Raw genomic sequence first — 15,623 nt, 5'->3', positions numbered from 1 at the left:
CCAGAGGAAGGAAATGGAGATACAGCAGCAATGCCAACGTGGGAAGTCCAAGTGCTCCCTCAGCCCCTAAAAGTGCTCTGAAAACATGATACAGGAAGGGCTGCCCTTCTGTCATCTCTAATACAAAGCCTTAAAAATGGCTCAAAAGAGGGGGAGGAGAGAGGTGGCCACTACAAGAAGCTTCTCAGGGACTTCTACTCCAGCAGTAACCCTTTTGTAAGGAACACGACTAAATGCAGGCACTGACGTGTTTACAAACAGAAGGACAAGCAACTGTCATCAGGCTATTTTCATCCAAGTAATTTTCCTGAGGGACCATATCCTTTTAAAGGGAACAAAATATCTTCCCTCCCCACAGGAGGAGATTCATATGCATTATTCATTAACTGCTTTCTGCAGAACAATCTGGGAAGTGGGGAATACTGTAGAATAGATTTGGGGAAAATTTGCTGAGTTGTGTGTCTTGTAAGTGGGGAAAGGCAGACAAGGAAGAGAGAATAATTTTTCAAGTCTGGAAAAAGTTTATTCTTGGTGTTTTTCCTGTGACATGTGCCTGTCCTGTTTCTGGTGCTTGCTCCTTACCCTCACCCTAGCTGCCACGAGACAGTGCAAAGCAGTGACTTCCACCACGAGAACTTGGGGGTTTTATCACTGTTAATCTCAATTTCAGTAAGGCTGCATGGTACCACAAACAGCAGTACATGCCTGACAAGTCCCTAGAAAACTTTAAAATGCAAGATGAGCACCCTTAGCTGCCTCCCAGGGTGTAAAGGGCATGCATTTCCACAAGGAGCAGCAGCAGGCCACATGAGAACATCCAGGTGCTGCCCCCACAAATGCATCACAACATCCCCGAGAGGGAAAGCCTGCATTGCTCCATGCTCCATGAGCAAGCTTCCATCAGAGAGAATGAACACAGTCCTCTGCCTAGGTGGGATGTAAAGAATCTGGGCAGCTACAGCAGGTAATCCAGAAAAAGATACAGCTGCAGTAATCTCTGACAAAAAGACCAATCAATTAAACCTGTTCTTGTTCCCAAGGCCACTTTGTCCTCCTGCAGAGCATCAGCATCTGCATGTCACTGTTTTGTATCTTGGGCCATCTCTTTCCCACCACATGCAATTTCCATTGCTAAGGACTGGGCTACCCAGAGCAGACTCCTATGTCCCCAGACTTTCAATGATACTGTATTTATTGTATCCTTTGTAACTTCTTCCTGATCCCTACCTTTCCACCAGAATCCAGAATCAGACCTGTAGCACATTCTTTAGACAAGAAGTCCTGAGTAAAAGAAGACATGATCCCTGGCCCTCTGCAGTCTCATAAAGGCCTTTAAGTTGGGCAAATATAAGTCAGTGAATTTTTAAGCTTTATGCTGCAGAAGCAAATGCACCCTTGGATTTCAGTCATCAATTAGCAGTTGCAGAAGCAATTACTAATTCAAGTAAAAAGATGACATTCACTGTGAGATCATGTGCTTCAGCTCCAGCCATCTGTCCCAAAGGCAGATCTGGCATCAGTGAATGTACTACAGCATACTGATGAAAATTTTGATACGATTTGTGATAGATATTATGTGAAATCACTGGAGGCTCACTCACCCTTCTCCCCATAGATTTCAGGGTCCCACCCTAGCTTGTTTTTAAATACTGGGCAGTCACCACCAGAGTGACTCACAGGATCACTTGTGGGTGAGGCAGGAGCTGGATCCCAGTGACAGCTATCTGCCCATCCCAAAAGCTCAGGACTGCAGGCCAGTGGAGCAGGCTCTCCTGATGGCAAGAGCCTTTCACCAGCTACTAAAACACACACTTGGGCACACACCCATTTCCATTAATTCTAAAAATTATTGGAAACAGGCTTGGAACAGGGAGCATGGTAGGGGAGGAATAGGTTTAAATAGTCTGTCATCACACAGTCCTGACTCAAATAAACTTTCCTTGCATGACTGATTAGGTAAAAAGACAAACTCTCTTGAATCCTGGTCGCTTGCATCTGCTAAATGAAGTATACTCAGAGGCTGCTGAGAGAGCTTGGTGTGCCAGTAGCCCTGCAAGCCATGCCACAGTGACAGCCACCGTGCAGGAAGCAGTGAGAGTGCCTGGGCTCCTGGGGCAGGCACCTGCACTACCCAGGAGGAAAGGCTCCAGCAGATGGACTACTATCCGGCAATCAAACACTTTCAACTGCTAACTCATTTAGGTCCGTAAGTTCCCAGATGGATGGCCTGTAATGAAGAATGGTGGATATTCTGCTAAAGTTAGTCACAGTGGTAATGTTCTAGTGCACACTTTCTGCTTAGACTATATTTACATCAGAAGGCTAGAAATATTGCAAAATTCTGTGCATATTACCTAAAATTAATGTGGAAAATGAAATCAAAGGAGAGACTGTAAATCAAATAATACAGTAACTGAAAGAAAAGTGTGTCTACAAATCTTTGGTAAGAATTGTTACAAATCAATGCAAAGGACATGTGTGATAAAAACATTTGCTCTAAGTAAATGTTTTATTTACTGGCCTCAATTAAAAGGGTTAATAAGTTAACTGGGGTTTTCATAATACTTTTCAACAGTTGCTTAAGCATTTATATACCAGCAGATGGAAAACACATTTATTAAACATTTGGTCTTTGAGTCATGCTGACGTTAGTATCTCAAACAACATTAATTCAGGCAGCAGCTTTTCGTAATGGCCTCAATCTCTGACTAACTGGTGTATAGTTATTACTTCATGTAGGAGTTAAGAAAACTGCTCAGATACAAAGAAAATCTGACCAGAAGTTGACAGGGTGCTCCAGTGTAGGTATGCACATATAAAATAACTAGAGGATGCCAGACTGCTGCAGAGAAAACAGAGGTCCAGATATGATTTGTATCTCTCATCAAAGCACCTGTAGTCCCACAGCCCTGGCTTGCTGCAAGGAAAGGAGGTGAATGCCCAGACCAGCTGTGAGTGAAAGGAGTACCCTGGGAGCAAAGACACTTGACAACCGCAGACTGGCTGTCACAGCAGCAGCTCCTTGCTTATCAGGTGCAGGGAGACTAACAGTAACGATGATGTTCAGCTGCTACAATGCCACTGCTTTAAGAACTGTGCAGGAATCTGAAGCATTGAGCAGAGTTAAACATGCAGGTAAACAGTTCAAATGAAAGTGTGCAGGATGCTGTATGTAGAGAAGTATGTTAAAAATGGAGCGGGAAGGCATGGAAACATAAATCCATACACTAGACTGAGGAGAAGGCAGAGACAAAAGGGAGGAAACAGAAAAGAGCAGGGAAATCTCTGACCCTATGTACAGAAAATAATATGCATTTGCTTTACAGCAAAAGTAAAGAAAGGGCTTGTGCAATAAACCGTCTTGCTATACTGACCCCTGCAGCCCATCCTACTCAAAAAAACTGGAAATGCTTTTTTAATGCCTGTTAAGAAACTACTAACAATTCTCCAGTCTCAGGATATAGAGAATGAGGTGCTTAGGCAAGTCAAATAAAACATGTTTTTTATTATGGTTAGTGACAAAACCAGTTTTTAATCCTTTATCTTTTCTAAATCAGTCTCTTATGTTTGTTTTGCTGCTTCCTTGTTTTCCACATCAGAATAAATAGAATTAGACTGGAAGTTTATGTCATGCAGTGCCTTTCAGAACATGTGTTTTGAAAAGAAAGTTTTCACAAAGAGGTTGTTAGTGGAAGGACTGAAAATCCATAAAGAGATATTTCCAAACTGCCCTGTAAGTTTTCTGCTCATGCATTGTGCTTTCTGTAGCTGACTGGAAGACATTTCTACAGATATCACTACAGAAATGTTAGCAGAGCCTTATTAAATAGATGAATTATGCATCAGTCCTAGCAAGCACAGAAGCTAACAATTACTGGAAGTTTCACCCGGCAGTTAATGGAGACACTAATACTATTTAGAGAAACAATCACCTCATTTATTTTTACTTGTACTATGCAAAGAGAAATTAATTTGTATCATGTACCAAACCAACTGCAGACTCCCAATAGCTCCCCACAGACTGAGGGTACTTCCCAGCTCCTGAGGCAGCTTCTTGGATGACTGCACAGCATGCTCTGGACTTGCACTACATTCCTTAACCCTGGTGAGTTTACTGGACTGAGCAGTGAGCTCACATGCCACCAGGGAAGACTCTAAACAGTTATCCAGAACCTATAACTAAACACTATCCAGCAGCTCATAAAATATAGCAAATTTTTCTGCAAGCACCAATTTATTCAGCTCTTCTGAGCAGACAGCACAGCTTTGACAATCTAGTCCAAAATCAGTAAGAAGTCATAAAAACTTCCAAATTGGATAAAAAAGAACAAATAACCTTGCAACCAAAGAAATACAGTTCACTACAAGACCTCTGTGAAATGAAACTATGAACAGAGTAATAAAATTTTGAAGTCAGCAGCAGACAAAACTATTGACAAACAGTACTGAAGCCTAAATCACAGACTCTGTCATTTATTCACACATTTAAGGTTAATGTCTTTACTGAGATAGGCAAGAGACGGAGAAACTTATGATAGGTGCTTTCATGATAAAGTCATCACTTGCTTTGTAGTTTATCTCCTATACACACTCACTAAAATACTTACAGCAAATCTACTTCCCATAAATATCCCTTTTAAAAAAAATCTCTACACAAATGCAAAATAGCTAGATCCTTTCCTGGAAACAAGTTCCAAATTCTAGCATTCCTCTACAGATTTCATCCGCAGCAGCTGTAGTCCATATAGGCATGTACACTGAAAAAAAATTACTGAAATAGCACATAGGCATAATTATTTGATAGTGCAAGTACTCACATTCTCGAGTTAACCAAAGCAAACCACTGCTTGCTTCTTAGTCACTTCATACTTGAATGAAGCTGAACATGTGGTCAGACTTGCCAAAATATTCAAGTAACATAAGTGCGGCTTAGTAGTCCCTAACAAGTCTTTCTAGTTCTTTTTCCTGCTGCTGATTGATTTAGAGAGCACAGAAAACACCACCCTGAAGTTTGTCTTTCCACTTGTAGAGCTCCATGCAATTAAGAAACTTGCTTCAATACCTCCAACGCCCAGATCAGTTCCTGCTCATCCAAAGGCATTCTCTCCCAGGCAGCACAGCAGCACAACAAATCACAGGTATTTGCCACCCAATATTTTGTCTATTTTGAACTGCTGAGGATTTGGAGACACAGGCGTACATAGCTGCATGTTAGAACACCGGCCTCAAGGGCTTGCAAAGCCAACAAGTCCTGACAGTATCTGCAAAACGTTGTCCAATTTACTTCTGAATTAAATACTTGTAATTTATTGCAGCGTCTTTCTACAAATAAGGGAACAAACAGCTTTATCCTGCAAGAAGCCTTGTTTGCATAACAATCCTGAAACTAAAACTTCATCTTTCAATAACAGCACAAGCATTTATCTTCTTTTAGACTTACACGTCAGCCCACCAACTTTTTCAATAGACAGTTCTACTGCAGGGAGAAAAAAAGATCAGTAAAGCAATCAGTAACACTCCATGCACAATTTTTCTTTCCTTGTAAGCAGAGGAAATCTTTCCACATGACTTAAGTTAAAGGCATATTACAAATAAAAGTCAAGTTACATGGGGGGTTTAGACAGCAAACAGATACAGTTAAGTCACACACCAGAGGTTTTGCAGTCCATCTTCTCAAAAGGATTAGTGAAGATTACAAAAGGATATGGTTTCTATCTTAAAGAATATACTTCTAATTATATAAAAGGGGGTGGGGGAAGGAAATAGAAATATTTTATTTCAGCAGTCTCAAGATTTAACAACATTGGTAAATTTAACCTTAAATCAACAACAGATAATAGTAATTCCAAAGACTTTATTCAACTTTCACTAGCCTTTAAAAACCACTTCTTGTTCTGCATAAACTGCACCTAGTTTATGTGCATAAACTATCCACATAAAATCCATATTTCTAATATCCTGCACACAAAATGTTTTAATCCCATGCTCTAATTAGAATAATTCTACAGTGAGCACAGTGAGCAATCCACAAGCTCCTGCCATGCACCTGACATTTTCCGTGTAATCCTATTGTAACAGCCTCAGCTTTAGTGGGCTAAAACTATGTTTGTGCAGTGATCAGAAGAGGAAAATATTGACATAACTGCAGGAGGAACACTACTGCTGTGCTGTTACCAGTTGTTTTGAAATTTCTGCCCCCTCCTGACCTGCCAGCCCTCCTCAGCAACCTTTGAACATGCCAAGCAATCTATACCACGGAGTATCACACCACCAAAACATACAGTTCAGGAAGTTCTTAAAAATAAAAAAGTGAACACCTCTTCAGGATATTGCTTGAGAAATGTTTTTATGCTTTGTGGAGAAGCAAGCAACAAAGATTCATCAGTAAGGGTGACCAGGAAGGGCTGGGGACTTGATGCATTAAGAGCTGGTTAATCTCACAAATTATTACAGACTCAGCGTAACAGCCACATGATTCTGCAGCAAAGCCCTAGGCCTCCCAGACTCTAAAATAAACCCCTGTAAGTCCTTGAGAGAAGAGGACACTGCATGCTGAATGACTGAGTGCCAGCCCTTAAGTCTTCCCAAACTACTTTGCACACTATAAATATTTAAAATATTATTGAGGTGGGGGATGGAAGAGGGGGTGGGGGACAGAAGAGATGGGCTCTGATCTACCAGGAAACTGTTTTTCAGTATTTAAACTGCCATTACTTCCTTTTCCTGCTCACACAACATAAGAATTCTTTTAATTAATAATCCAAAGGGAGAAAGTGTTCCCGTTCAGTTACCTGTAGCACTGCCGTTAGTATTTGCTGGGTAGGCCATGTTTGCTCAGAGACACATCCACAGCTAGGCTGTTTGGTGTCATGCAAATGCCATGCATCAAGTCCAACCAGACATGCAACCTGGAACAAACAAGTAAAAAGCAGTTAAAAACATGTAGTTTTAAGAAGTTAGGTACATTAAGCAGTAGGCATTTCTGACTGTTTAAAGTCTCGTCTTCAATGCAAACTTTAGCCCAGCAGCAGCATGCTTCTCTTAAATCAGCATCCTAGCTATCACAAACCCCAAGGGTGCCCAAATGACTGAAGCTGAACTGTGGTTCTCTGACAACCTCCAGATCTGTTGTCAGTGGGATGCAACTAGCTGGATCTGCAATTGGCCTTGGTTTTTCTGGCCTGCCCTCAACTTTTTTGTATCTGGTCTCTAAACTCCCTTGCACCACTGCAGATTCCTCATTTGCAGGCATGTGTATAAAGTTTTAGATTACCTAACATCTTATGAAGGCAGGGTTAGAGGATTTTTTAGCTGAAGAGCACCTACAGAAGCACTGTACCAGTGAGCAATCTCTGAGCTCAGATGTCCCCCTGGGGAGGTGAGGGTAGAACCCTCAGGTGCAGCCAGAGCAGGCATCTCTGCCTGACAAACCAGACACGGACAGCTACAGTATGGAAGCCATCAGGGTGGGGCACCAGAGGTGGCACGGATGCTGTCAGGAATGGTGCTCATCTGACTACAGGACCTCTCCACTGCAAGTTCCAGCAGCAACGGGTTCTCTGGGTGTTGTGTTTTCTTCCAACCCACACATGGGAGATTGAACCAATATGCATGATTTGCCTGAAGCTCAGGCTGCAGGTACAGAGAAAGGGCACTGTCCTCTTGGGTGGGTGGCTGCTGAGATGAAGCCAAATGAGAAGCAGAGACCAAATCAGCAGCAGTTCAGTGGTTTGCTGGCTGGGTCGGCAAAGCCAGAATTGTTGGCTCTGCAGTAGGGCTCCTGTTCCCTCTTCCCTGCCCACCTTCAGTGCAGGGGGCAGCCTGATCATAACTCTCATCTTCACGGCAGAAGATCTGACTCATTTGGGGCTGCAGAGATGCCTCTTCCTGAGGCTTTGAGTCTTCTACAATCCAAACAGCATTTTATTTTGTTGACTCAGATAGGTGGAGCTTAGGCATATGAAGAACACACTGCTTTGCTGACCCCCAACTCCTCAAGAAACTAGTCACATTTTTCCAATTATATTTCATTTAGCTCTGACAGTATGTGCACACAAGTATTTAAAAGCTAAGCAGATTAGCAAAGTAAAAGAAAATCAAGAAATTAATGAGTGCAGGCACCATGTGAATTTGAGTCAGAGATACACTGACTGATAGAGAAGCTGTCTTTAAAATCTGACAGAGCTCCATCATACAAGCTAATACAGCTTTTGCTTTCTCCTTCAAGAACACAAATACCTTCATTTTTAGTACAATCCTGACATCTATTTTCCAAGAATGCAGAAAGAGCTTCATTGCAATTCCTCCTCCCCTAGCTCTGCCTTACACATTGAAGTTTACCATCTCTTGTTCAGTGGAGGGCAGAGCATGAAGCTGCTATAAAGGTTGAATAAGTGAAAGGCTATGAACAGCAATACAAGGCAGGAATCCAACACAGACCATGACGCATAGAGGCCCATCACAAGATTCCAGGCCTAATGATAATTATGAAATTTCTGAAACAATGAAGCATGGGAAAAAAAAAAAGAAAAAAAAAAAGAAGAAAAAAAAAAAACACCAAAAAAAACCCCAAAAAATGAAACAAAACCAAAAACAAAACAAAGCAAAGCAAAACAAAACAAAACAACCCAAAAAACCCAAAAAACTCCAACCCATTGTTGGCAGAGTTTGCAGCTGGGACAGAAGTTTTAAATATGTGAGCTTTTACTAACATATTAACTACTTCCTTTCAAACAGAGAGATTTTAAAGCATCACTCCTGTCTCTGCTTGCTATAAGGATATAAAGTCATGCTTTAAGCTGAAGACAGGTAATTTTTACTGAGTCACAGTGAATGCTTACTGAAAAATTATCATCAGCCTCCATGTGAAGCTCAGGATGTGTCCTGAAGCTCAGGACAGCCACTGTCTCAGGGCAGGCCGCACTTACCAAGGTGTCAATTGCTATCATTGCAACCAAGGGTAAAGAAAACTGAATTTATTCACCCACTTCTAATTTGTTTAGCATAGCTCTGTGCTGTCTCAGTAACACGGTAACAACAGGCATGCTTCCCTGCTTTCATTATATACACTGTACAAGGGGAGGCCTGGGAGCATAGCATGCACCCAGGGATGGGTATGGACAGATGGGTGGGAGGGGATCCTGGGGTGGGGAGACATCTCTTTTAGGTGCAGTGCAGTCCCAAATACAAATGGGTCAACCACAAAAATGAGGCCCGACTGTGGTGTGCTTCATCGTAGGTTTAAAAGTAAAATCTGTTATAGTTACCATTCGCAGGCACAAATGATGAGAGCTTCCCAACAGCAAGAAACAAACGTAATTGAGGTGAGAATTGACACAAAGTTAAAAAAATAGTGCTGAAAATCTGAACAAGGCCTAAGATCTCCATTTTGTTGTGGCTTGAAGAGATGAAATTGACCTGGTACAAACTGCCTTGTGAGTATGCTTCTGCCAATTTCAAAGCTATGCATGCTCACATACCTCAAGCAAACTCACTTGCTGCTTCTGAGCTTAAGTGAGGATTAATAAAATAATTAAGGAAGCAAATTTAGTCCAACAGATAGAAGAAAATGAAAAAAAAGAAACACAAAGGAAAACATAAGATCTAATAATTTGTTAGCTAAGTGAAATAATTGATTCCTGTGTTTTCTGGTATGGTAGGGTGGTTTAGGTTTTTTTTGTTCTGTTTTTTGTTTGTTTGTTTTAGATTAAATGTAGCAGGAATTGAAAATCTGCCTATTAAACAGCTCTTCAAGTACATAAGGAATCTGATCTAGCCCAGCAAACTCATGGAAGTAGGAATTTTGCTAAAATGTGCTTTGAGCCATACATCGGGAACTGAATTCCTGAAATTGCACCAACACATACATGGATCATTTTTAGAACGGTGCCACATGTGATTCCCCAGCTGCACACACCCCAGAAGCTGCATTTGGACACAAGTCTCTCATGTGGGTGAGGCGCAGCAAAACACCAGAGACCAGCTAGAACACAGACAGGAGGAAAACTTAGTCTCCTCTACAGCAAAGCATATTCTCCGGCAGAGACATCTTAACACAAGAAAATTTGTAGAGGAGCTTGTATATTCCATCCCAAGTCTTCAACTCTTTGCCTATGTGTTTTTACATGCTCAACCCATGCTTGCCTGTGAATACTGTGATTTACAGATCCTAGGGCAAATGCAAAACAAGCACAGACTAGCTGTATGAAGAGTTATTGCTCAATGAGCAGTTGTTAAAAGTGTTTTGCATTAGATATTCAAACTCTCTTCTGCCCTGAGGTTCAATAGCAGAAACCTTAAACACACATGATCCTCAGTTTCTACAAACATTCATGACACTCCAGCTTTTACAGGTTTTTCCAGAATGACAATTTTTTAGGCAGAACGTAAAGCCTGTATTTTAATCCTGTCCTAGTCACAAGGGAAAGGAACCTTGCTCCTCTCTTGTGCTGTGTCTTGCTAGGTCACTGGCACCTATTCTGGTGTTTCAGCACCAGAAGTATCTGAGTACGTACAGATCAGTTCTGGCATCCACACAGAAGAACTACAGAAATGCAGAAGCCTCTAGAGGCGCAGACCTTGCAGAAAATCCAGACTTGCACTTCAGTCTGATGCTTGCAGGAGACACTTAAGATAGAAAACAGTTGAGGTTTGGTCTAAGAGCAGCTGTAGAACAGCATGTCAGCAACACAGTAATTAGAAGAGAAATATAACTCAGCTCTAAACCCAGAAAAGCAGTCCTGAAAGTCCTCCTGTCCAGGGCTGAGGTCACATGTGGAAATGGTGATGGGCACACACTGGTTTGTGGGATTCAAGGAAACAGATTCTGGCTTCCCAGGCAAGGAGGCTTTAGGCTAAATAGATGCATATGTAGCTTTTTTTCTCATGGCACACACAGACTCTTAAGAGCAAAAAGCCACATCAACAATTCCAAGCAAGCTCCAGATCAGCACCACATTTGAACTACTCTGAATGTGGTTCAGACAGTACAATTCTGTTGTTTAAGACCTGGATTAAAAGTGGGAGCACTGTAGGTCAGAACTGTGAACGATCCAAAGGTATGGGCTCCCAATTGTTCAGATGGATGTAGACAGGGAATGGTTCCAGGAGAAAAACCAGCTCTGCAATCCTATCCAGCAAGTGCAAAGTGGTGATTAAATAGGTCTAGGGTAGAACGGTTTGACAGAGCAAGCCGACCCATAAGATGCAATACTCAAGAAGAACTGGTACTGCTCCATTCCTGCTATACATTAGTGCAACAAGACTTCTGCCTGAGACTTCCCTCTCACATGTGGGTCGTCCTGGCAGTAGAACTTGCCCAGTTTCATTCTGCAAGACACTGATATCATTTGCAAAGAAGAGACAAGATATATGCAAAACCCATCTGAAAACATAGATGGTAATTTCTCTAGCTGCAAGAAGAAATTGGCACCGGGAATCCCTCCTGCTCAGCTAGAGTGGCAAGCACTTTTCAAACTTGTGCTTCTCTATAGGAAACAGGAATGTCTACGTGTACTAAGTATGCCAGGTGCAATTTAAATGAAGCAAGGTCTGAAGCCAACAACAGCAAAAGAGAAAGTATGTGGGGAGTTGCTCTGTGGTTCGTATCTATCCTGGGATAATGACTGTATCTCACTGATACTTTCTTTTCAATCTTACCCCTAACCTTGGTTGTGCTTTTCTTATCTTTGTGTTTATCAAAATGAGCGGCCAATAAACTGAAAGGCAACACTTGTAAGGGAGAAATATCTTTTTTTTTTTTTTTAATATATGCTACTTTAGAATTAAAAGCAAAAATCAAGTAAGAATTCAGACACATAAGGATTTTTTTTCAGGTCAGACAGAGTGATCAACATTGAGATAAGGGTAAACTGTGAATGATTTTAAATTTCACTTAATTATTTAATCATGTAACAATTCACCAATTCATATACTTGCTACAGCAAATGTCTTTCTAATGTTGCATCCAAATCACAAGCAAAATTATGCAAGCTGCTGTTCAAGTCTCACTAACTGAACAAAATAAATCAGTAGCTAGGCCACCCTAAAGTGCAGAACTAAAAATCCCTGAGACCAGTGTTTCCTGCAGCTCCTCTCAGGCAGCAGTCAGTTGTGCTTCAGTCTCTCCATCACAAGACAGAAACTGTTCTTACTATATGCAGTATGACAGCTAATTCATTTTGGACAGTACTTAAGCAGTCTCATTTTGGACAATACTTAAGCAGTCAATCAAAAGAAGTCTCCTCTCGCTATGTGGTTGGATTTTTTTTCTGCAGAATCTGCAGTATGACGAGACCAAAAGAAGCCTTGTAAATCCTTTCAACAAGCAGGTTAATTAAAAAGATATGGCTACGGTCAGCATGAATTTACCTGCCTGCCTTCCTCACTCCTTCCACTTATGGCAGTGGTCTGTAAAAAGGTCTTTCTTTACAGCAGAGCTCCAGGCAAAAACTGAGCTAAGCTCTGTTAAGAAGAGAGTGATGGCTCAGAAACTCTGGGACCTGAGTCAGCAAGCTGAAGAAAAGAACAGTCAGAGTGCTCCTACCCAGGACAAATGCTTCACTTCTGACATAAACAACAACAAAATATCAGACCCAACTCTAAGCTTTGTTGCTTTTGAACCCCAAAGTCTGAGCTAATGCCATGCCAGGCTACAGTTCTGGGTTGGAAATAATCATAAGTCAGTTTCATGGGGATTCCTTCATTGTCTTCTCCCCCAGCCCCTTGCTTAAGCAGACTTGCATCAAGCTTGTCTGCCCACCTTGTTATTGCTGCAAGCAGAGAATAAATCTTCAACCTTCAGTATGTAAGGGTCTGAGGGGTTTTCTTCTACATACTTGAAAATGGTCTTCTCATCTCCTGAGCTGAGCTTCTACAAAGCTTCTGCTTCACTCTCCCAAGTCCCCTACCCACAGCTCAGAAACGGGGCTTTACTGGGCAAGCTTTCAGTATAGAAAATGCCTCTAGAAAATGGATATATGTGAAAATATTTCAAAGGTACTGGGTGCTTCTAGCTATTTGAAATATCCCACAAATTTACTGAATTTCTGCAAGTATTGCTTTGTCACATTTGCTAGCAATAGCAGAAATGGTCTACCATCAGCTTCTGGGTTTTTGTTTCCCTTCCACATGGAGTTATCCCAGTTGTGTCTGGAGGATCTAAAAGAAAAATCAGCTGTTCACATAGGCCACTCAGTGACTTGCTGGGAAAGGAAAAAGAAACAGTAAAAGTGTAGGAAATGGATTTGTAAAGAATTTTCAAAACTTGATAAAAAGTTTATATAGTTTTGTACATCTGTATGTAAACAGGGATAAGGTGTGTTAATTTAAGAAGGTTATCTCTATAGAAACAAAACAAAACCAAAAACTAACAAACAACAACAACAACAACAAAAAACAAAACAAAAAAAACACAGAAGGATTTCAAAATAGCACACAGGAGAAACAAGTGTAACCAGCATTCTGTAGGGTCAGACAAATGATCCATGCAGACTATCTTGTTTTCAATAGTAGCAACAGCAGATATTATTTAAGGAGAGTTCAAGCGCCTTATGATGAATCCATGCTTCTGTATTCTCCCAGCATCAATAATTATTATATTGGGAATATTTAAAGGTATGTCCTTACTATGTAATTTTAATATTCACATAAATTGCCTATGAATTTAACTAGCCTCTTTCTGACCCTGCTGATGCCACCTGCTTCTGCTGCCTTGTGGGGCAGGAAGTCCCAGGTTGAATACCCACCACAAACTTTTTTCTTATTTTAGCTGATGTTTCACATATTTTACTGCCACCAAATTCTTGCATTGCAGGTCTTGGTCAAAATCAGTGCAGATTCAGCTTTTTCAGATTCAAACCACACCCTTTGTGATTTTATTAACTATAATCTTCTCTCCCAGCTCATAGGCAATACAGTCCCCAGCTCGTTTTATTTTGCCCTTTCTTTACCCTTTCATGTATGGTCATCTTGTGGAAGATCCTGGTTATGAACAGCATCTTACTAAAAAGTTGTTGGTAAGAACAATCTTACAAAATGGAGTAAGATACATTCAATATTTTTTAGTGTAACCAAGCCTGGCTCTAACATCTAGCTACTTTGTGGGAAGGTAAACCTCAGCTCTATTAATTCTTGTCAAGCAGTTAAGACAAAACCAAACTTACCTGCAAGCACAAGCAGCTTTCTCTAGCATAGGCCAGAGGTTGGACACAGCCCTCCAAAGCATCCCAAAAGATATCAGGTCAGCCTAATGGACTTTTGGTAACCATACCTGTTCTCAGACGTCCAGCAGACTCACTGCCAGCCAGAAGTGGCCACTCTTATGGCAGTGGCAGCCCTATGTTTTCACTATCAGGATCACCACTCATTAGTAAAAGGAAATCTTTGTATGGGTTCTGTGAACCACTGATGGGATGCTTTTGTCACTTGTAGTAAGGAGGACATTCCATACATACAGAACTGGGCTACAGTCTGATGACTTGGTGGCCTTGTCTAATGTGCAAGAGCATGATCTTCGCTTGTGATGTGAGCCTAAACACAGACAGGCATGTTTGGATGACACCCATCACACAATGCTGCAAGGCCCCCCACACCCTGCAAGCATTTTCAGACCACCCATCTCTTTTAGAAATCATTCCTGACAACATAATTGTCATCACATTACATTACAGAAGAAAAAAAAAAACACCTTCGGAAGATTACGTGGTGCTGCATCTCAGAAACTCATTTCTGTTTATGTTAGAGAGAGAAAAAAAAAACAACTAGAAAAAGAAAGGCAATCCATGGTAGAAAATATCCAACTTTTTTTTTATACCTGAAATTCCTAATGGGTGATGTAGAGGACACTCCCTTTTATTTATGCCAGTGAATAATGAGTCACATAAAAGTACATGAATTCAAACCTGTATGGTATTGCTATGGGTTGTAATGCTTGCTGTGACAGGGAGCCCAAAGGATTCAACTGGGCTATCCATATTTTTCTTGTGGAAAAGCAGGAGGGATGAAACTTTCATGGCTTGAAATAGTTCAGTCTCCAGGAGGGAAATGAAACGTGTGCTGAGCAGAATTTTCATCTGCTCTCACAAAGACTGAAATCTAGCATGAATTACAAGTGAAAAGGCTTCCAAAAAGTTGGCAGAGGAAAGAATGCATCTTGGGGATGACATGTGCATCCCAGCACCAGTATACCTGTGGTCTCCCAGAGCTGACAATCCTGGAACTGCTCTGCCTGGGATGAGAAGCAGTTCTACCTTCCTCTCCATAGCATGTCTATGAACTCACATCTGTTCAATCAATGGGGCAGGACAAAACACAGCATCCTTTCCACTCTGTATTTGAAGATTAAAAGTTGAACAACCATTGGAAAAACACATATGCATATCCCAATAATTTAAAATTAATTCACTTATTCAAAGAGAATTTACAGGTAGATAAACTTGAAGGCTGAGATGAACAAACCAATCAAGGATGTTTACAAATAGTTTATGAAATGGACTGTGATCTGGTTTGGACTTTGCATCTAAGACAAACTGCAAGGATTTTAAGGCATAAACTCTGGTAAATAGAGAAGTCTAACTCTTCTATAAAGTAGCCAAGTATTTAGTCTTCAGTGACATTGCATATAT

The 15,623-nt window shown here is 41.1% G+C and overlaps 1 protein-coding gene across 5 annotated transcripts in view; it reads right to left on the bottom strand.

Moving 5' to 3' along the window:
- KANK1 (KN motif and ankyrin repeat domains 1) overlaps nt 1–15,623 on the bottom strand; it is a 128,858-nt gene that overhangs the window by 42,948 nt on the left and 70,287 nt on the right. For all 5 annotated transcript variants that reach the window (XM_064403120.1, XM_064403118.1, XM_064403121.1 and 2 more), the window contains one exon: nt 6,792–6,908. In XM_064403120.1, the coding sequence (XP_064259190.1) occupies nt 6,792–6,828 (37 nt within the window). In that variant the 5' untranslated portion in view covers nt 6,829–6,908. The remainder of the gene's footprint in view (nt 1–6,791; nt 6,909–15,623) is intronic.

This window comes from Passer domesticus, chromosome Z (assembly GCF_036417665.1).
Source record: "Passer domesticus isolate bPasDom1 chromosome Z, bPasDom1.hap1, whole genome shotgun sequence".
Classification (NCBI taxonomy): Eukaryota; Metazoa; Chordata; class Aves; order Passeriformes; family Passeridae; genus Passer; species Passer domesticus.
The sequence above is the reverse complement of the archived record's forward strand: the minus strand, read 5'-3'. Positions and strand labels throughout refer to the sequence as shown.